This window comes from Cnephaeus nilssonii (genome assembly GCF_951640355.1).
Source record: "Cnephaeus nilssonii genome assembly, chromosome: 19".
Lineage (NCBI taxonomy): Eukaryota > Metazoa > Chordata > Mammalia > Chiroptera > Vespertilionidae > Cnephaeus > Cnephaeus nilssonii.
In genome coordinates, this window is record NC_137090.1 from 30,550,012 (window position 1) to 30,572,099 (window position 22,088).

At 35.9% G+C, this 22,088-nt stretch overlaps 1 protein-coding gene across 1 annotated transcript in view; it reads right to left on the minus strand.

Moving 5' to 3' along the window:
* Nucleotides 1–22,088, minus strand: part of ATAD5 (ATPase family AAA domain containing 5) — a 41,171-nt gene that overhangs the window by 4,142 nt on the left and 14,941 nt on the right. The window contains exons 7-20 of the mRNA XM_079799241.1: nucleotides 21,494–21,678; nucleotides 18,526–18,680; nucleotides 17,597–17,756; nucleotides 16,618–16,947; nucleotides 14,728–14,824; nucleotides 13,008–13,087; nucleotides 12,637–12,776; nucleotides 12,402–12,552; nucleotides 8,250–8,423; nucleotides 7,515–7,648; nucleotides 6,966–7,059; nucleotides 5,903–5,967; nucleotides 3,212–3,392; nucleotides 585–766 (exon numbers count right to left, since the gene is read on the minus strand). Coding sequence (XP_079655367.1) covers nucleotides 585–766; nucleotides 3,212–3,392; nucleotides 5,903–5,967; nucleotides 6,966–7,059; nucleotides 7,515–7,648; nucleotides 8,250–8,423; nucleotides 12,402–12,552; nucleotides 12,637–12,776; nucleotides 13,008–13,087; nucleotides 14,728–14,824; nucleotides 16,618–16,947; nucleotides 17,597–17,756; nucleotides 18,526–18,680; nucleotides 21,494–21,678 — 2,128 coding nt within the window. The remainder of the gene's footprint in view (nucleotides 1–584; nucleotides 767–3,211; nucleotides 3,393–5,902; nucleotides 5,968–6,965; nucleotides 7,060–7,514; nucleotides 7,649–8,249; nucleotides 8,424–12,401; nucleotides 12,553–12,636; nucleotides 12,777–13,007; nucleotides 13,088–14,727; nucleotides 14,825–16,617; nucleotides 16,948–17,596; nucleotides 17,757–18,525; nucleotides 18,681–21,493; nucleotides 21,679–22,088) is intronic.

Genomic DNA, 22,088 nt, shown 5'->3' on the forward strand with positions numbered 1-22,088 from the left:
AATAGTATTATGAATCTAAAAAATTAATTTAGACTATTAATTTGAATAATTAAATTCTTTAATAATCAGTATACACCCCAATGCAATAATTAGCTCATTTATTTAAAAAATACTTCTCTAGCCCGACTGGCGTGGCTCAGTGGTTGAGCATAGACCTATGAACCAGGTCATGGTTCAATTCCTGGTCAGGGCACATGCCTGGGTTGTGGGCTTGATCCCCAGTAGGGGGCGTGCAGGAGGCAGCCGATCAATTATTCTCTCATCATTGATGTTTCTTTCTCTCTCTACCTTTTCCCTTACTCTCTGAAGTCAATAAAAATCTTTTTAAAAAAAATACTTCTCTAAAAATTTTAATCTGAACTATCTCTAAGTTCTCTTCTCAATACTAAAATAAGCATTTAAAGCAATGCCTATGCATCATTTGTCAGAGGTCAAATATGTTAAAATCAGAAATTTGAAACCTATAAAAAGGATGAGCAAATTTAAGTTAATCTCTAGATTCAAAATATAGGAGTGTTGAAAAGATGAAAGAAACATAAATTTAACATTCAAATTTAACATTCCAAACTAGACATTACAAATACCTTTAAAAATGAAAATAAACCTTCAGATGGGGGAAAAATGTTCTTAAGGCCAAACAAGGTCTCAACACAGCCAGTGTCACATTTGGGAAGCTCTGTAGGACTCCTTTTAGCATTTTTAGGGTTATTTTGGGAATCAGGGCCATCTTCAGAGCGAGTAAGTTGTCCATTTCTGCTGTTTTCTCCTTCAAAGTGAATAAAACAAAGTCTTACCTATCCATATTTTAAACAAATTATATCAAACAATTATTTAAAATCTAAGATCCTTTGGCATCTCTTGATCCTATACCCTCCATTTTGTTCTCCACACATTTATTTAATTCATAAAGAGTGCAATACAGCCCGGCTGGCGTGGCTCAATAGTTGAGTATCAACCTATGAACCAGAAGGTCATGGTTCGATTCCCAGTCAGGGCATATGCCCAGGTTGCAGGCTCGATCCCCTGTGTGGGCATGCAGGAGGCAGCCGATCGATGATTCTCTCTCATCATTGATGTTTCTATCTCTCTCTCCCTCTCCTTTCCTCTCTGAAATCAATAATATATATATGTTTAAAAGTACAATACAAACATTATTTTTATCATACATAGGTTAAGTGAGATGGTGGTGATGGGCTTACAAAACAATCCCACATGAAAAAAGTGCAAGGACTAGTAACAGACAAGTCACAGAAGAAATACAAATATGTAATAAACTCATAAAACCATGTGCAATTTCCCTAGTGATCATGGAAGTGCAAATTAAGATATTGTTCATTTTTTCACCTTTAAATTGGCAAATTAAAATGACTGATAACCGCACAGCCAGTGTGGCTTCAACCTATGAACCAGGAGGTCACGGTTTGATTCCTGTTCAGGGCACATGCCCAGGTTGTGGGCTCATTCCCCAGTGTGGGGAGTGCAGGAGGCAGCTAATCAATGATTCTCAACATTGATGTTTCTCTCTCTCTCTTTCCCCTCCTTCCTCTCTGAAATCAATAAAACTATGGTAAAAAATAAATTAAATTAATTAATTAAATGACTGATAACCCAGTTTAGTTAAAGGTACACATAAAAGAGCCATCATATACTCATTGTGGAACATAAACTCATATATAAATGTCAAACGGACAGCCTTTGGCCCAGCAACCACACTTCTAGAATTCTCTCAAACAGAAGTACTCACAGATATGCTCAAAGAATGTGTATAAAGATATCCACTGCATACTTTAGTAACAAAGTGAAGATAACTTAAATGTCTCTAAATAGGTAATGGTTAATTAAATTGTTACATCCAATCAATTATGAATAGCATGCAGCTGTGAAAAAGAATGGGGTAGAACTCTACTGACAACTTGTTGAGCGAAAAGCAAACTTTTTAACAATATATATAGTATTGATTAATTTTGCTAAATAAGTAAGTAGCAATATTTGTGCATAGATAAAGGTCTAACAGTGGCTAGCTTTAAGAAGTGAAGTTCTGCCCTAACCGGTTTGGCTCAGTGGATAGAGCGTCAGCCTGTGGACAAGGGCATGTACCTTGGTTGCGGGCACATCCCTAGTAGGAATTGTGCAAGAGGCAGCTGAATCAATCTTTCTCTCTCATCGATGTTTCTAACTCTCTATCCCTCTCCTTTCCTCTCTGTAAAAAATCAATAAAATATATTTTTTTAAAAAGTGAAGTTCTTTTGTTTTTTATTTTACATAAAAGTTTGAATTTCCAATGAGTATCTTTCTTTTTATAGATAGAAATGAAATACATACAAAATCTTCCAGAAAAGAAAAAATGCCATACTTAATATGTCTTCTAAAGTCTTAGTATAGCATTCTATATCCAGTAGTATGGTGACAGTTATTAACTAATTTTTTTATAACAGGTTATTTTCCATATTTATTTCCAAGAAACAGTGAAAGCTACCAACTTATGTTGAATTAAATGTTTGTCTACTTGAAAAAATATACATTAAAATTTTGAACTAATCAAAGAAAAATACTGACAGGGGATTAATATTTCAGAACATCACCCTGATTTCATTTAAATATTTGTGTATTTCCCTAAGCAGAATCTGTAACTACGTAACTGTGACTATGGCGCATGGAAACCACGAACTATGAACTTCTTCAGGGAAGGAACCATGTCTTATTCATGGAAACACAGGATCTAGAATGGAGAAAGTCTTCAACATGTATCTGTGACTTGAATCAGGTAATGATGACTAAACATCAATAATAAAATAAAGCATTTCTGAAATGATAAAGTTCTTAGGCAAAATAGAATTACAGACTAGTGAAGAAGCTAAAAGGGACCTTACAACATGGCCATATGAAAATAATTTATATATGTGGAAAAAAATCACCAATGTTTTTAAGAAAGTAATAAAAAAATTGTTAATATAATTCTATTTGTTTATAAAAAATATATGTTTATAAATGTATAAGTAACAATCTGCTCTAGGTTAGTTTAATTTTATTTACCCACATTTAATGTTCATAAAACTTTTTATCAACAAAGTTGACATATGTATGTATTTTTAAGATTAATGTGATACCTTGATGCTCTAAATTTTTATAATCTTTCAAATATTTTGGTATAGGATATATTTTAACATAGGGTCCCATTACAGAAATTTCTTTTTATAACAGATCAACTTACGACAAAGAGATAACGGCCTTTCTTCTAAAAATCCACCTCCACTTCTAATCCAAAATTGTAAGTAAAGGATACTTTTCCTAATATCACAAGTATTTGCAGTTAACAATGTTACAAGGTCTTTTATGTCAGTTCTAAAATTCTCAGTTAAGCAGATTGTCTGTAGGTAGCTGGCAACATTTAGCTGAGAGAAAGACAGAGGAAATAAACATGGTCAATTGCAGAGTTAATAGAAACACATGAATAATACATGTCTTTTAAAAAGTAAGACAAATTTTGCTAAAATTCACATATTAAGCATTTATTGAGAATGAAAATGAGCTGGACTCAAGGTTCAGTTCAATTCCCAGTCAAGGACACATACCTGGGTTACAGGTTTGCTCCCCACCCCAGTTGGGGCATGTGCAGGAGGCAATCAATCAAAAATGTGTGTCTCTAGCCCTAACCGGTTTGGCTCAGTGGATAGAGCATCAGCCTTCGGACTCAAGGGTCCCAGGTTCGATTCTGGTCAAGGGCATGTACCTTGGTTACAGGCACAAACCCAGTAGGTAGTGTGCAGGAGGCAGCTGATGGATGTTTCTCTCTCATCGATGTTTCTGACTCTCTATCCCTCTCCCTTCCTCTCTGTAAAAAATCAATAAAATATATTTTTTAAATAAAATGTGTGTCTCTGCCCTAGCTGGTTTGGCTGCAAACTGAAGGGTCCTGAGTTCGATTCCAGTCAAGGGCATGTACCTCGGTTGCAGAAGTACATGTGGGAAGCAACCAATGGTGTGTCTCTCTCACATCAATGTTTCTCTCTCTCCTCCCTCCATTCCTTCTACTCTATCTCTGAAAAGCAATGGAAAAAATATCCTCTGGTGAGGATTAACAAATAAATAAATATATACAAATAAATAAATAAATTTAAAAAAATAAAACCATGAGATACCAATATATAATTATTACTATGGATAAAATAAGATAATTGGATAATTCCAACTTCTGATAATTATGCAAAATACAACTGAACCCTCAGACATTGCTGGTGGGAATGCAAATCATTGGAAAACTTCAGAAAACAGTTTATCAAGCTCTTATAATGTTAATTTGACCAATGATTCCACTTTTAAGTACTTAAGTAAAAAAAAAAAGGAAATATATGTCCAGAATAATGTAATTACTCATAGCAACTTTATTTATAACTAGAGGCCCAATACACGAAATTCGTGCACTGGTAGGGTCCCTAGTGGCTGCCAGCCAGGGCGCCTCCCTTCCCCTGGCCACCTGCCACCACTGATGCTGCCGCCACCCCTAGCCAACCCCGCCCCCTGGTCAAACTCCTGGTCAAGGGGACAATTTGCATATTAGGCTTTTATTATATAGGATAGTTTAGCTGTAAACAACCCAAATGTCTATCAATTGGTGAATATGACAACACATTCATATATGTGAAGTATATGTATAAAATGGGATACTGCTCATTCACAAAAAGGAAAGTACTGCCACAGATAATATGAATGAATCTGAAAAAGCATTATGTTGTGTAAAAGAAACTAAATAAAAAATACATATTATAAGATTCTATTTATATAAAATTCTACAGGCAAAATTATAGTGACAGAAAAACACAATGGGACACAAGAGATAAAATAAAAATATTCTGGGTTTTTAAAAAATTTATCTTTATTGTTCAAAGTATTAGAGATGTATACCTTTTTTCCCCATTGACCCCCTCCACTCTGCACCCGTCCCCCTGAAAATATTCTGTTCTTGATAGATATGTTCTCTATCGACATTTGTCAAGATTCACTGAGCCATACACTTAACATGGGTGAAATTTACTGTATATAAATTACTTCAAGAAGGTAAACTAACAAATGCAAACACACACACATGAACACATGGACATACACCACTACCAGGGCTAAAGTTAAAAAGCTTAACAACAGCTACCAGAAATCTATGCACTAGAGATCTATTTGCCGATTATCTAAAAGTTTAACAAATAATGCAGACGACTCAACAATTCCACTGAACAGTCTAAAAAACAATGTTAGATTAAAAAAAAAAAGTTATAAAAGTTTCCTATTATTTGAAATTTCAGAATCAAAAACACTAATATTAAAAAGTTAAATATATTAGGATAGTGTGGCTACTTTTGGTGAGGAGGGGAGTGCTGACTTTTTAAAAAGGGCTTATGGGAACTTTTGGATGTAATGGAAATGTTCTATATTTTTATATGGGTGATGGTGACATGTAGGTTTATTACATATGTTAATATTTATCAAATTATACACTTCAGTTAAGGGCATTTTAACTGCATGTTAACCTCAATAAAGCACTGTTACTATAAAAAAAAACTTAATGAACACTGGAGTCTAGTTAAAATTTGAATATTTGGCCTAGCCAGCATGGCTCAGTGGTTGAACATCAATCTATGAACCAGGAGGTCACGGTTTGATTCCCGGTCAGGGCACATGCCCAGGTTGTGGGCTGTATCCTCAGTAGGGGGTGTGCAGGAAGCAGCTGATTAATGATTCTCTCATCATTGATGTTTCTATCTCTCCCTTTCCTTTCCTCTCTCTGAAATCAATAAAAAAATACTAAAAAATTTTAATATATCCTTAGTAATTAGATTTTAAAATTATAACTATCATAATAAATTACCTTTTATATAATTATGACATATGATCATCAAAATTAAAAACTTACCAATGAAGGCATATTGAAATTAATTTCTTCAAAGCAGCCATCAAACATTAAACTAAATGAAGGATCTATAGTAAAAAAAATTTTTTTAAACATGGAGACCAATTAATTACTTTTTCCAGTTATACTTTTCCTATGTGAATATTGTATATTTCATCAGTAATAGAAATCAAATATCATGCAAACTATACAATAAAAATTGAATTTCTACCTTGGCCTAAAGTAGCTATGATTTTTAATTAAACTACCATTATTTAACTTGTGATTACTATTATTTTTATTTATATTTTTAGATTACAATCACTAACTGTCAAATGGGCCATTAATTTGTAAGTAGAGTCTAACATAAATACATTTTCCTATAGAAATCCATAGCCGAGATATTATACTGAATATTTGCAATGAAAAATATTAGAGAACAATATTATAATATTTATAATAAAAAAAGAAATTATGTAAGTTTTAAAAGTAAAACTTGAATGCTAATTATTAGGAAGGGTGTAGCAATTCTGTTAAGCTGATGATAGCTTACTTTAGCTAAACTATGCAATAATCAATCCATATGGAAGTGTTATGAGGGATTAAGGAATGGCTAAATTCAATATTAAGGAACTGCAAAAGGTTGGGTTCCATAAAATATTTTGACCAACAAATGAGGTATGGTGATCTAATCATATATGTGAGGAAGAGGCAAAGAGAACAATTTGTTATTTCCTCTACCAAAACCCCTTCACTGGCTAGTCCATAAACCTTTCTATCAGTATCCCAGGCTATTGACAAATTCCTAAATATCTAACACCCAACAAAGTGATTCAAAGTAGTTCCTGTTTTTAAAGTTATTGCTTTTTGCAAGGTAGTAAATTAATTTTATAACTGCTCAAGGCTGCCAATCAACTGCAAATTTAAATAATTCTTCATTTAAAAAACTATCTAGAAGCCTCCTCATTTTAGAAAAAAGGAGTTAATTTACTAGTAGACTTTGAAAGGAACTTTTCAAATTAAAATTAGAAGCTTACATAAAATATTTTAACCAGAAGTAATTAATTGTAAAATCACTGTTACCTACCACTTGTAGTAAGGATTACAGGTCTTTTAGTTGTTGCCATGAATGTTTTGATTGCATTCAAAAACCCAGCATCTTCTTCAAAAATGACATCAACCTAAGAATCATTTATTAATATTAATGTTCTGAAAACAACATACTTACTGAATAGCCATTATGTATACATAGTAGATATACTATATGTCTGTTAGAGACAAAATTTATGAATTTATGAACAGTGTGCATTCAGCCCATGCTAAAATCTTACATTAAAATAATGAGTAAAAATATTATCAAACATTAAACCAAAGAAATGCAGTCACCTATAACTGGATAAGTATAACTCAAAATAATTTCTAAATTCATTGAAAAAAATTAACCACCATGGATTGCATTAATTATCTTCATGAAAAATTCTTCTATGGTTGACAGTTCCACTAGCTTTAATTTCAAATAGATTCAAGAAAGTATTCCAGTCCTTCTTGGCTATCTTACAATAATTTACAGTAACAGTAATCCTTAGAATAAATTTTTATCATGAAATATCACCAATGTTTATCTCTGCAACCTTACCTCCTCAAAAAGAATGAGAGATGTTGCACTTTTCCTGTTGGGTTCCTCAGCTCCATATTCTTTGACATTTGAATTTGTTGTATTTGTAGATTTAGCCTGAATAGTTTGTTTCTGTTCAAAAAAATTTTTGATTCCTGCATAAATAAAATATTAATATTTTACATAAAACCAACTTTTTAAAAACACTGGATATTTCTATAGAATAAGCTCAAACTGAAATCACATATTAAAACTGAAATAAAATATCAAAACTCCTATATGAAGGACCTTCAGCATAGCTGAAGTTTAATAGATAGCAATAGGAACTCATGAAATATGATCATTATTTATTTATTTAGTAGAGGCCCGATGCACAAAATTGTTGCAAGAGTAGGCCTTCCTTTCCCCAGCTGCCAGCATTGGCTTCCCTCTGGCACCCGGGACCTGGGCTTCCCTCACAGCCCTGGCTTCATCGGGAAGGTCGTCCGGAAGGACGTCTGGCCTAATTAGCATATTATGCTTTTATTATTATAGATTTTGAGAGAGAGTGAGAGAGAGAAAAGAGCCATTGATTTGTTGTTCCACTTACGTATGTATTCATTGGATGATTCTTATATGTGCCCTGACCAAGTATCAAACTCACAACCTTGGCTTATTGAGACGACAGTCTAACCAACTGAACTACCCAGACAGGGCTGATCTTATTTTTATGTACCAGGGTCATTAGGATTAAAAAATGTCTATTTAATTACATACCTTTATTATTTTCTGGAAGTTCTATTTCTTCATTATTTTTTGGCTTGGAAGACACTTTAAAATAATTTGCCAGTGTTTTAGGTGGAAGTGCTCGCTTTGGTCCACTACTTTGTGGTGATGATGGAGGAAGTCTCCTTGGTGATGTAACGACTTTCTTAGGAGAATTTAATTTTTCTGCCAAAACCAAATTACACTTAAAGATAAGTATTCTAAAAATTAAACAGCAAAATTGAATTATCCACAGTCTATATTTCTACTCTTACCAGTCACAAATCAAAGATACAGAAATTTTCTTTAATTCTTACATTCAAATACTCAAGTCAAATATTACTATATTATTACTTATTCTCTCAGAAGAGAAGGTAAAACAGGTCATTTGGGAAAGAAATATGTATTCTTGAAGCAAATAAGGTTCATAATCCCTCCATTCACTTTCTCTACACCTATGTGCGTTCAGAAAAGTAGTGACAGTACATGCTGAGCACATTACAGAACTTCGTTGTCCAACTTCAGCTTAACCCAACAGTAAATTGATACTTTATAAACAGAATATGTTTTTTTAGAGATGCTAATGGACAATGGATTCAAACTTAAAAAAATAAATGGTTAATCCCTCCTTCCACTAGAAGCCGATGGCGTGTGGCCTTTATTCTAGGACATGTCCTTTTCTTCCCTCTAAATACCCTGATTCAGTCCCTACCTGTCCTAATTCTTATCCTATGGCCTTGGTGCAGAATATTCTTCACGTACCATCATATGGGCACAATTCCATGACTGTATCCTATTCTTTCTTTTGAAACCCCTATCTCCACAGATCTTATCATCTATCTTGCATTTTACAGGTGTTCAAAAAACTTATTGAAAATTTTGAATTTGAAAAATTATAGCCATCACTATCATTTAATAAAAGTAGGGCACTTTAACACCACAAAAAGGAAATGCATAATCTTATAATAAAAAATATTTTTATATTGAATACATTTCTAATTATTTAAAAAGACCTCATTAGTTTATCTTTATTTTTCTACCTTTATCATAGACCAAGGATTGCTTGATCATGGACTGGCATCAGTCCACAGATTGGTTTTAGAAAATACATGCTGATTTTTACTTTATTATTATTTTTAACCCATATCTCCCCCACCCCCCCCATTTGATTTTTAGAGAGAGTGGGAAGGAGGGAAAAAGACAGAAACATCGATGAGAGAGAGACACATCGATTGGCTGCCTCCCACATGCGCCCTGACCAGGGCTGGGGATCGAGCCTGCAACCGAGGTATGAGGTAAGCGCTCTTGACTGGGAATTGAATATGTGACCCTTCAGTCTGCAGGCTGATGCTCCAACCACTGAGCCAAAACGGCTAGGGTCCAATTTTTATTTTAAGGTACTCAAAAATACCTTAAATGTTATCAATATATTCTCTTCCTTTATGTTTTTTTTTAAATAATTGGTTTTACTTTTTCATTAATCCTCACCCAAGGATATTTTTTCCTTTGATTTTTAAGAGAGAATGGAAGAAAGGGAGAGAGAAGGGGAGAGAAAGAGAAAACAGAGAAACATTGATGTGAGAGAGACAAATCGATTGGTTGCCCCCAACACATGCCCCAACTGGGACAAAGATAAAACCTGCAACCCAGATACATGCCCTCGACTGGGAATTGAACTTAAAACCCTTTGGTACACAAGTGGATGCTCCAACCACTGAACACACCAGCCAGGGCTTTTTATAATTGATTTTAGAAAGAGGGGAAGGGAGAGAAGAGAGAAAGAAAGATTAATGTGACACCCCTGACCTGGGACAGAACCCTCAACCTGGGTATGTGCCTAGACCAGGAATCAAACACACGACCTTTCAGTGTATGGGACAATGCTCCAACTACTGAGCCATACCAGCCAGGGCTACCAATATATTCTTTTTTAAAAAATACATATTTTTATTGATTTCAGAGAGGAAGGGAAAGGGAGAGATAGAAACATCAATGATGAGAATCATTGACTGGCTGCCTCCTCCTGTACGCCCTACACTGGGGATCAAGCCTACAACCGGGGCATGTGCCCTTGACCAGAATCGAACCCGGACCCTTCAGTCTGCAGGCCGATTCTCTATCCATTGAACCAAACCAAGTAGGGCTCAATATATTCTTTATAAAGGATTTTTCCACAAAAAGAATTGGTTCTTTGGAGAAATAGCTCATTTTAGGTCTGGGACATCTTTTTTTTTTTTTTTTTTTAATGTATTTTATTGATTTTTTACAGAGAGGAAGGGAGAGGGATAGAGAGTTAGATACACCGACGAGAGAGAAACATCGATCAGCTGCCTCCTGCACACCTCCCACCGGGGATGTGCCCGCAACCAAGGCACATGCCCCTGACCAGAATCGAACCTGGGACCCTTCAGTCCGCAGGCCGACACTCTATCCACGGAGCCAAAACGGTTAGGGCGGTCTGGGACATCTTAACAAGCCACAGAGCAAAGAAAATATCTAACATTACTGGGGCTATGTCAAAAGGACACAAGCTAATTAAAAATGTTTCCTCCCAGTCAAAGATGAAAAAATATGAGCACAAAAAGAAAAACAGATAGGGTTCTGCTTCTAGCCAAGGTACAGATTTGACTTACCCACACATCTGAAGTAAGAACAAAAACTGAACATAATATATGATACACTTTCAAGACTTTGGATTAAATGTAAATGGCTTAAATGCTCCAATCGAAAGACACAGGGTAGCTGAATGGATGAGAAAACAAGACCCATATATATGCTGTCTACAAGAGACCCATCTCAGAAGGAAAGGTACACAAAGGTAAAAGACCTGGAAAAATATATTTCATGAAAATTAAAATTAAAATAAAAGCTAGGGTAGCAATACTTATATTTGACAAAATAGACTTTAAAGCAAAGGCTATATTAAGAGAAAAAGGACAATATATAATGATAAAGGGAGCAATCCAAAAAGAGGATATAAACCTTATAAACATTTATGCACCCATAATAAGAGCACTTAAATATATAAAGCAACTCTTGATAGACAAAAAGGGAGAAATTGACAGTAATACAGTAACACTAGGGTATTTTAACACCCCACTGACATCAATGGATAGATCTTCCAGACAGCAAATCAACAAGGAAATACTGGCTTTACATGACACATCAGATGAGATGGATTTAATGATATATTCAGAGCACTTTGTCCCAAAGCAGCAGAAAATACATTGTTTCAAGTGTACATGGAATGTTTTCTAGGATGGACCACATGTTAGGACACAAAACAAGTCTCAACAAATTGAATAAGAATGAAATCATATCAAGCATCTTCTCTTACCATAATGATATGAAACTAGAAACAATCACAGAAAAATACTGGAAAACACACAAAGACATGCAGTCTAAATAACATGCTACTAAACAATGAATGGGTTAACAATGAGATCAAGGAAGAAATAAAAGGATACCTTAAAATAAATGAAAATGAGAACACAACCTAAAATCTATGCAACACAGCAAAAGCAGTCCTAAGAGGTAAATTTATAGCACTACAGGCCTATCTTGAGAAACAAGAAAAATCTCAAATTAACAATCTAACTTTACACTTAAAAGAACTTGAAAAAAATAACAACCTACAAAGCCCAATTAGAAGAAAGGAAATAATAAAGATGAGAGCAGAAATAAATAAAATAGAGTCTAAAAAACAATACAAAAGATCAATGAAACCAAGAGCTGGTTCTATGAAAAGATAAACAAGATTAACAAATCTAACCAGACTCATAGGAAAAAGAGGACCCAAATAAATAAAATCTGAAATGAAATAAGAGAAGTAACAATCAACCAAACAGAATGAAGCATTTCTCATACCTTTCCTGTACAAACTGTACCTCAAAGTATCCAAATAGCTCTGGCCAATTTGACTCAGTGAATAGAATGTTGGCCCCTGGACTGAAGGGTCCCAGGTTTGATTCCAGTCAAGGGCACGTACCTCCGTTGAAGGCTCAATAACCGGTCCTGGTTGGGTTGCTTGCGGGGAGGTAACCAATCTATGTTTCCCTCCGTCTCTCCCCCTCCCTTCCACTCTCTCTAAAAATCAATGGAAAATTATCCTTGGGTGAGGATTACCAAAAAAAAAGGTTATGACAAAGAAAATAATTTACTTACTTGGTGACTTGCCTATGTTGTAGCTATTGAAAAAACAAGGTTTTTGTGAGTTTACACCTTGCTTGTCTACTTGATGGGACTGAGTAGCTTCCTTCAGTTGAGACAGAATTTGTCTACCACTGCGCTGAGATGAGGCATTCACTTCAAATATCTAAAAGAAGAATACATTAAAAAAGTCAGAATGGTTTGTTTTCTTTTAATTCATTGACATTGTTCCACTGCACCTGTGACTGACCTTAAATCCAAGCTCCTGAGCACAAGCATATACTGCAGCAGTTTTCCCCACTCCTGTTGGCCCTGTTATGAGAACAGTATTGCAAAGACGATTCTCTTCTTCATCTGAACTGTCTTTAAAGTCAGTTCTATCCAACAGATCTGAAAAATGATTCAAATGCATATAAAATGATAACTGCTTAGGCAGCAATTATACCTCACCAAACCTAATGATCAAATCCCACAAACTTCTTGCCAATAAATACTAGAAATTTAATGTGCAAAAACTAGAACACCAAATATAGAATATAAGTAAGAAATTTTATAAAACATTTTTAGATAACCTAATTCTAAAAATTTTCAGTAAAATGGGTAAAAAATGACTCAAAATACCTTCTTGTTTCTCATCTCTTTTACCCTTCAAATTCTGTCTTTCTTCTAATTCAGCTCTTCTTTTCCAGTCTTTTAACCAACTGCCATAATAAAATGTATGTTAATAAAAATAATTCACAGAATATATAGACTATATGTGAAAGGACATTCATTGCAACATTGTTTATATTAGCTTCTAAAAGGAAAAACCTGAAGGTATATAAGTAGAGGAAAAGATACATTATGGTTCACCCATACAAGAAACAATACACAGCAATTAAATAGAATTTAGGTAGACTGTGTGATAATAAGAAAGATGTCTAATATATAATGCTAAGTATAAAGATTAAGTTTTAGTCTAGAGCTAGACTACCTGAGCTTAAATTCTAGCTCCATCGCTTTCTAGTTGTGTGAAGTCAGATAAATACCCAACCTCTCTAGGCCTCAATCCTCATCTATGACATAAGGACAACTATAATTTATACCCTCAGACTATTTTTCTAAGAATTAAATGAGCTAAGAACAATGCAAGTATTTAGAACACTGCCAAGTTCAAGGTGTTATCCCTTATTATGGGCTGCAATTCCTTATATGAAATCCTTTGGGCCAAGTGGGTTTTAGAATTCAGATTTTTTCAGATATTAGAAAGGTAATTTGGTATATATACCACATCTATATATATAAAACCCTAATATGTAAATAGACAGAATGCGGGAACAACTGAGCAACCAAACAACCAGTTGCTATGATATGCGCTGACCACCTGGGGGTATGCACAGAACATGGCAGGCGTCGACAGCAGGCGACAGAGCGGTGGGATGGTGGAGCAGGTGAACGGGGGCGCCAGACCAAGGTGAGGTGCCGGTTGCTGACATTGGGGCGAGCCTCTTGTGGTTAGTGCTAGTGAAAACTCTTTGCTCCCCCGTGCCGCAGTCCCGCCCGGTGCTCGCACCTACTGCTGGCATCAGCCCCACTCACACCCGCTGCTCGGCACCATCAGCAGGTGCAAGCGGCGGCTGCTGGCCCCGATCACCCCTCAGGACTTCTCCACCTCCCCCTGCTCCTGAGGGGCGATTGGGGCCGGCAGCTGCCTCTCGCACCCACGCTGACAGCGCCGGCCCTGCTTGCACCCACTGCTGGCGCTGGCCCCAATCGCTCTGCGCCATCAGTGCATAGGAGCAGCAGGAGCAGGACTGCCAGCAGAGAAGGGATTGGGGGCCGCAGCGGGAGGGGCCAGCAGAGGATGGGCCGAGTCCTGCCCCTGTGCCCACTGCAGCCTTGCAGCCCACAGTTCAAGGTGCACGAATTCGTGCACTGGGCCCCTAGTATTGCATAATAACTCTAAAAAGGTATGTGAGAGTACATCCATAATCACTTAATATTTCAATTTTTAAAAATGTATAAACTCCTACAAGTGAGATCAATAAAGACTACAATAACCTTTATGTAATAAAGTTCATATACTTTCAGTTTTCAGAATTTTTTGAATGTTATAATTGTAGACTAAAGATAATGGACATGAATTAATAGTAATATGAAAGAAGGAACTAATATATGCATAAAATTTTTTCGGGAAGGTTTTACAAGAAACCTTTAATAGTGATTTAAGGGACAATAGAGGGATATTTACTTAATATTCTTTTGTTTGTTCTTTACAATTGTAATTCTTTACAATTATAGATTTTAGAATAAATAAAATTTTAAAAACTATATTCATTAACTATGTCTCAATTTTACCAACCTATGTAACTTTTTTATAGCTAGTTCATTGCCTATGAGTTCACTGGAGTTCTGAGGTTGATACTTTTCTGTCCAAAGCATGTCTTCAGTTCCAGAATCTAAAGCAAAAGACATACGTTAAAGTATTGTTCCTTAACATAAACGTATATTCTTAGACATTTATATTAGTTTATGTAACAATAACTATTTGAATATATATTTATATTTACAAAATGCCAACAAGGCAGTTTCAAAACTTAACATTACATTTAAAATTCTTCACATCAAATTCCCCCTTTAAAACTACCATAAAGTCTCATGACAGTAAAGTTTAAAAGTATACATTTAAATTTTTAATAATCCTGGAAGCATAAAAAATAATTTTTACCATAAAAAATATCTAAAGAACAAAGACAGCATAATTTTAGTGGTGCTTTTTTTGACCAATGAAAAGAAACATTAAAATGCCCAACTAAATCATCTGATTTAAATGGAAAGATATGTTACACTCCCTATTGAGAAAACTGAATGTTGTAAAGATGCCAATTCACTCCAAACTAATCTATAAACTAATGCAAAATCAAATCTCAATGGAATTTATGAGTAAGGGAAACTATAGTTCATAGTAGAGTAGATGTATAAAAATCGCTTTTAAAAATGATAGACTTGCTATATAAATATCAAAACATACTCTAAAGCAAGGGTGGGGAACTTTTTCTGCCAAGGGCCATTTGGATATTTATAATACCATTTGCGGGCCATACAAAATTATCAACTTAAAAATTAGCCTGCTCTATTTGGTCAAACATTTCATTAACTCACCCCTAATGCCTTGACAGGGCCAGACCAAATGATTTCATGGGCTTTATACAGCCCACAGGCTGGACATTCCCCACCCCTGCTCTAAAGCAACATAAATAGATGAATTAATTAATTTATTAGGATACTTAGGAAAAGTTAGATACCCTGAATGGGAACATGTAAGAAATATGAGAAATATATGTAAAGTAATATGTATAATATGATCCCTATTTTTTTTAAATATATTTTTATTGATTTCAGAGAGAAAAGGAGGGAGAGGGAGAGAGAGATAGAAACATCAATGACGATGCCCTGGCTAGTTTGGCTCAGTGGATAGAGCATCGGCCTGCGGACTGAAGGGTCTCAGGTTCGATTCCAGCCAAGGGCATGTACCTCGGTTGCGGGCACATCCCCAGTAGGGGGTGTGCAGGAAGCAGCTGATCGATGTTCCTAACTGTCTATCCTTCTTCCTTCCTCTCTGTAAAAAATTAATAAAATATATTTTTTTTAAAAAAGAAAAGAAGCCCTAGCTGGTTTGGCTCACTTGGATAGAGCATCGGCCTGCGGACTGAAGGGTCCCGGGTTCGATTCCAGTCAAGGGCATGTACCTTGGTTGCAGGCACATCCCCAGTAGGGGGCGTGCAGGAGGCAGCTGATCGATGTTTCTAACTCTCTAGCCCTCTCCCCTCCTCTCGGTAAAAGATCAATAAAATATTTAAAAAAAAAAAAAAAAAAGAAGGAAACATCAATGACGAGAGAGAATCATTAATCAGCTACCTCCTGCACGGCCCCACTGGGGATCGAACCCACAACCCAGGCATGTGCTCCTGACAGGGAATCAAAACTAGGGACCCTTCAGTGTGCAGGCTGACGCTCTATCCACTGAGCCAAACAGGCTAGGGCGGATCCCTATTTTTTATAAAAGTATATGTATTTACAGAAGCACAGAAAAATCAAAGATCAAAAAGCAATGTTAATAAGATTATCTATAAGACTCTCATCAGTGAGGCTTCCACTTCTTATTTATACATAAATACTATTTGAATTTGCAATGAGCACATTGAAATAGGGGAAGTGATAGGTTAAAAAAAAAAGATAAAAACTAATTTACCAGAAACAGAAGATATTTCTGATGTAGGTGCTTTGTCATCATCTATTATCAGAACATCAGATTCTTCTACTGATTCAGTTTCCACTTCACATGTTGTACTCACAGCAGTTTGTTTCTTACTGCGTGTTTTAGAATACAGACTTTGGGAAGAATCAAGCTTTATCCCAGTGTAGTTGTGTGTTTTTTCCAGTTCTTTTGGTTTTCCATTTATATTTTCTGGATTTTCTGAATACTCATTTGGTTTTCTTCTTTTTGACTTACGATTTTTGGTTTCCACTCTTTTCCTTTTGGTTTCCTTTAGATTGACATCAGGCTCTAGTTGTGGATTTTCTATTTGGGGAATAATAGAAATGCATATGCTTACTAATCAAAAAAATTTTAATACCCAATAATCTTAGTATTGCTTCAAAATATCCAATTGTCTTACTATAAAACGAAAGGTAAGAATCAAATATGGCATGCTGAAAGCAAGCTGAATATCTTTAGACTGCCTTTGCGCAAGCTATATAAGTTCAAATTATCTCATTTAAGGCTTTCCTTAAGTGAATTATTAATAGCTGTCTTAGGCTGGCATCTCTGGAAGCTGGCAGGGGCTTAACACTGCATTGCATAAGATGCTTTACTTCAGCTGAATAAATTCTCCCTGCCAACCATAAGCAATGTTCTCTTCATGATGACCACTTCCAAGGGTCAATGGCTAACTCTTAGTGCTTTTTTTCTTTTTCTTAAAAAATGTTTTCATTATTCTAGAGAGAGAGGGAGAGACAGACAGAAACATCAATGATGAGAGAGGAACATCTATTGGGTATCTCCTGCATGCCCCCCTCGAACCTGCTACATGGGCATGTGCCCTGACTGGGAATTGAACCAATGACCTCTAGGTGCATGGGATGATGTTCAACCAACTGAGCCACACCAGGCATAACCTCTTAGTGCTTTCAAAAGTGAAATATTAACATAAATGATAATTATCACTAACCTTGTTTATAATGACATTCAGAGAGTACTTGGTGCTCAGTATTTTTTTTTAGAAGCAATGGAAAATATTTCCTCAAAGAAAACTCAGGATTTGAACATGTAATTTCCTCCAGCAAAAGATTTCTTACTTCTTCAGTAAAACCTTTCCTTCTCCCCATATACTGAAATAAAGAATAAAATACTCAGTGCTTACAGCTCTTTTTGAATTTGTCCAGCAGGTCTTCCGGCTCACACCGGAAGGCCCACCCCAAAAAAATAAAAATAAAAAAAAGAATAAAATACTCAATAACTGACCCACATTGTCTATTAACATTAAGCACAATACTACCAATTACTTTGTCAATATTAGTTTTCATCACTAAATGTAACCTTGATTGAAATGTTATCAAAAACAATCTTGATGGCAAAAAGCTGCATTTGCTTAGTGTTTTTTTTTTTAAATATATTTTATTGATTTCTTACAGAGAGGAAGGGAGAGGGATAGAGAGCTAGAAACATCGATGAGAGAGAAACATCGACCAGCTGCCTCCTGCACACCCCCTATCGGGGATGTACCCGCAACCAAGGTACATGCCCTTGACCAGAATCGAACCTGGGACCTTTCAGTCCGCAGGCCGACGCTCTATCCACTGAGCCAAACCGGTTTCGGCTGCTTAGTTTTTTAAGGACTTAAAACAATTGTTCTGTTTCAATTAATTGTACTTCACATATTTACTAGATTAAAATGCTGACTTATAAAGTATCTAAATGTTCTATATAATGTAATCTTTTGAAACATTTTAATTCTTAAAATGTTTTTATAGCCTAGTATTTAAAAGAGGTATTTAGCTGGGATTCATTTTTTAGGCTACCTAGTATATATCCAATTTTTTTTTCCTCTAAAAAATGCAAAGGAAACACTCTATAATGGATGAGCTTTCTAATACTTACCACAACAGCAGAATTATTACTTTTCAAATTTGAATTCAATGTTGAAAATTCACCAAGAGCAATAACACACTTAGAAAGATTTACTTTAGTATTCCATTGTTTAAGTTTAATTAAGCGAGAACAAGTGGGTGGTTTCAAATGCCACAAATAGCACCCTAAAGAAAAACAGAAAAATTGTTTTAATTACCTTCATTCACATACTATCCATTTATCAAATGCCAAGTATATAAACATGAAAAGTCTTAAACTACGTAGTTAACACAAAAGTATCAAAACTCAGATGAGTACAATAGGGAACAAAATCTTCACCTCCAACAAATACAATTAATAAAAATTACCTCGTCTTCCCTTCCAATTGTTAAAAATAAGCAAATATCTGCAAATTTTCTTCTCTTTTTAAATCAACCTTGCTACTCACAGTAAAAATTTCAGTGTCAGTTAACATCCTAGTTTAAAGTTTAAACTCTAAAGTCAGACCTAGATTCAAATCCAGACTCTGCCACTTACTAGCTAGGTGACTGTGGTCAAGTTCCTAAACCTTAGTTTCTTCATGTGTAAAGTGGGGGCAACAATTATAATACTTAACCTTCTCAAATTGTTATGGAAATTAAACTAGATATGCATATGAAGTGTTTGGCAAAATGCCGAGCAACAGTTAAGTGTTCACTAACTCTTATGATTCTAGGAGAGAGAGGTGCTTTCTGTGTTTGCCTTATCTGCTCATCTCCAATAGATAGGCTGTTTTATAGTAGCATGCTTCTAGGAGAATGGGTTTGTCAAAATCAGGTGGGGGTTGATGAACAAGAATAGATCGATCTAGAGACAAATGGTAGGGGAAGGGGGGGGGATGTTTAGAGAGCAACCAAAGGACTTGTATGCATGCATATTAGCATAACCAATGGGCACAGACACTGGGGCGGTGGGGACTTGCCCAGGGTGGGAATGGCTTGGGAGAAGAAGGGGTCAATTGGGGAAAAATGGAGACATATGTAAAACTTTAGACAATAAAAAAAAAAAAGTGGAAGAAAAACAAAAACAAAACCAAAAAATCAGGTGGGGGAAGCATAACAAATTTCTATATTTGAATATACTATCAGAAAATACTATGTAAGCCCTGGCCAGGTAGTTCATTAGGTTAGAGCATCATCCCAATATGCCAAGGTTGCAGGTTAAATCCCTGGTCAGGGCACATACAAGAATTAACTAAGGAATACATAAATAAACAAAAAATCGATGTTTCTCCCTTCCTCTCCTCTCTCTAAATATCAATAAATAAAAATTTAAATTAAAAAAATACTATATAAAATTGAACTAGTAAAATATAACAGGAAAGTCTTCATCAACTGAATGGCCAGTGACAGTTGGGAAAAAAGGAAAAAGTAGAATATTATTACAAAGACAGGCTGGGAAGTTCTCCACACAAATGAGAAGCTGAATGAAACTCAAGAAGTATCAAGGTCAGGCAGGCCCCGACTGGTGTTGCCCAGTGATTAGAGCAGGCGTCCTCAAACTACGGCCCACAGGCCACATGCGGGTGTTTTTGCCGTTTTGTTTTTTTATTTCAAAATAAGATATGTGCAGTGTGCATAGGAATTTGTTCATAGTTGTGTTTTTTTTTAACTATAGTCTGGCCCTCCAACGGTCTGAGGGACAGTGAACTGGCCCCCTGTTTAAAAAGTTTGAGGACCCCTGGATTAGAGCATTGGCCCTCAGGCCGAAGGGTCGCGGGTTCGATTCCAGTCAAGGGCCCATATGTGGGTTAGATCACCAGCCCTAGTCAGCCAATTGATGTATCACTCTCATTGATGTTCCTTCTCTCTCTCTCTTTGACTCCCTCCCTCTCTCCCTCCGTTCTATTTTCTCTAGATATCAATGGAAAGAAAGTGTCCTTGGATGAGGATTAACAACAACAAAAATACCAAGGTCAAAAGCATAAAAGGAAAAGAAAGAAAACAGAACACAGTGTACACTTCCCGATAGGAGTGCACTAAACCAAACCACATAGCCAGCTGAGGAGAATATAACTGGTTTTGTGCTGACAAAAATAATTCTAGGTAGAAACAATGACAACATAAAGATATAAGGCTTTGTATATTACCACCAATTAAAAAACATATAATTAAGTAAGACTGTAATTGTTATAGCATTAGAATCCAAATAGAATTAGGTTATGATCATACTAAAACCACCTTATAAGAAAGAGGCTTGTGCAAACAGTTCATTCTTGTGCACAGTGCATGTGAGAATAGGGTGAACTAGGGCAATGAAGCACTGCTACTTGCTTGTTACCCATTCCAGAAAATATTCCCCAAAATAGGTAGGTACTAGACAGCAAAAGCTGTTCTGGAAAGGAGGCAAACAAATTTCCCTGAACATTAGCTTGAGCTCCTGTGAGAAATGCTTAAAGATGACCTGTTCACACACAGACTATAATTTCAGAAGGAAATGACCTTTCTTTTAGAACACAGTGCCTCTCTGGAGAATAATATGCACTTAAGGTCCCACACACATGTGCCTGCTGTCCCCCGGCATAAGGGGTAAAGGCTGAGGATGCCTTTGGCTTTCTTGCCCCTAGTCATCCTTGGTAAAGCGAGTCTAAGGCTTGGGAAGAGATTTTAAATTCCCACTAAAATCACTCTAAGAATTACACGTGAACCTTAGCCTCATCTTAAACCACCTTACATAGTTTCATATTACTTCTAACAGTTTCTTTTTAAATTTTTATTGATTTTTTACAGAGAGGAAGAGGGATAGAGAGTTAGAAACATTGATGAGAGAAAAACATCAATCAGCTGCCTCTTGCACACCCCCTACTGGGGATGTGCCCGCAACCAAGGTACACGCCCTTGACCGGAATAGAACCTGGGACCCTTGAGTCCGCAGGCCGACGCTCTATCCCGAGCCAAACCGGTTTCGGCTACTTCTAACAGTTTCAAAGTAAATATTCCATAATAATCAACAAACTTACCATCATCTTTTTGTTGTACATGAACTACTCTCTGGAAACTAGTACTCACTGCATTGTACACATCTAATGCAGCAGATTTCTTTGCAATTTGTCGTTTCAACAAATCTGGCAGACCACTCATTAGAAAGTCACGCTTTGCTTTAAGTCGCACATCACAATCCTGAGATCTTTCGGAGGTATCTTGACTTTTAAGAAAATGATGTGAAAAGGAAAGCTAAGGTTATAAAAACTTTAAACAAATAAACTATCCTATATAATAAAGAGCTAATATGCTAATTAGACCAGACGGTGGAACAACCTTCCGGAATGACCTTCTGGAATGACCAGTGGGCAAGGGGGCGGTAAGTTTCCCCCTCCCCCTTGTTTTCTGTTTTCCTTTTTAAAAAATGCATTTATACATATAATAATCAGAAAATAGCAAGTCTCTAGCATAATCGGTTAGTGTGTTCAGCTGTTAACCAAAAATCTGGTTGGAGTCCATCCAGGGCTGCCTCTCGCATTCTTAGAAGAAAAATTTCTTTATATCTTTGTCTTCCCACATTCTCTCTCAGCTGTTACTGGAGAGGGGCCTTCGACTACTATACTCTTGGCCCTA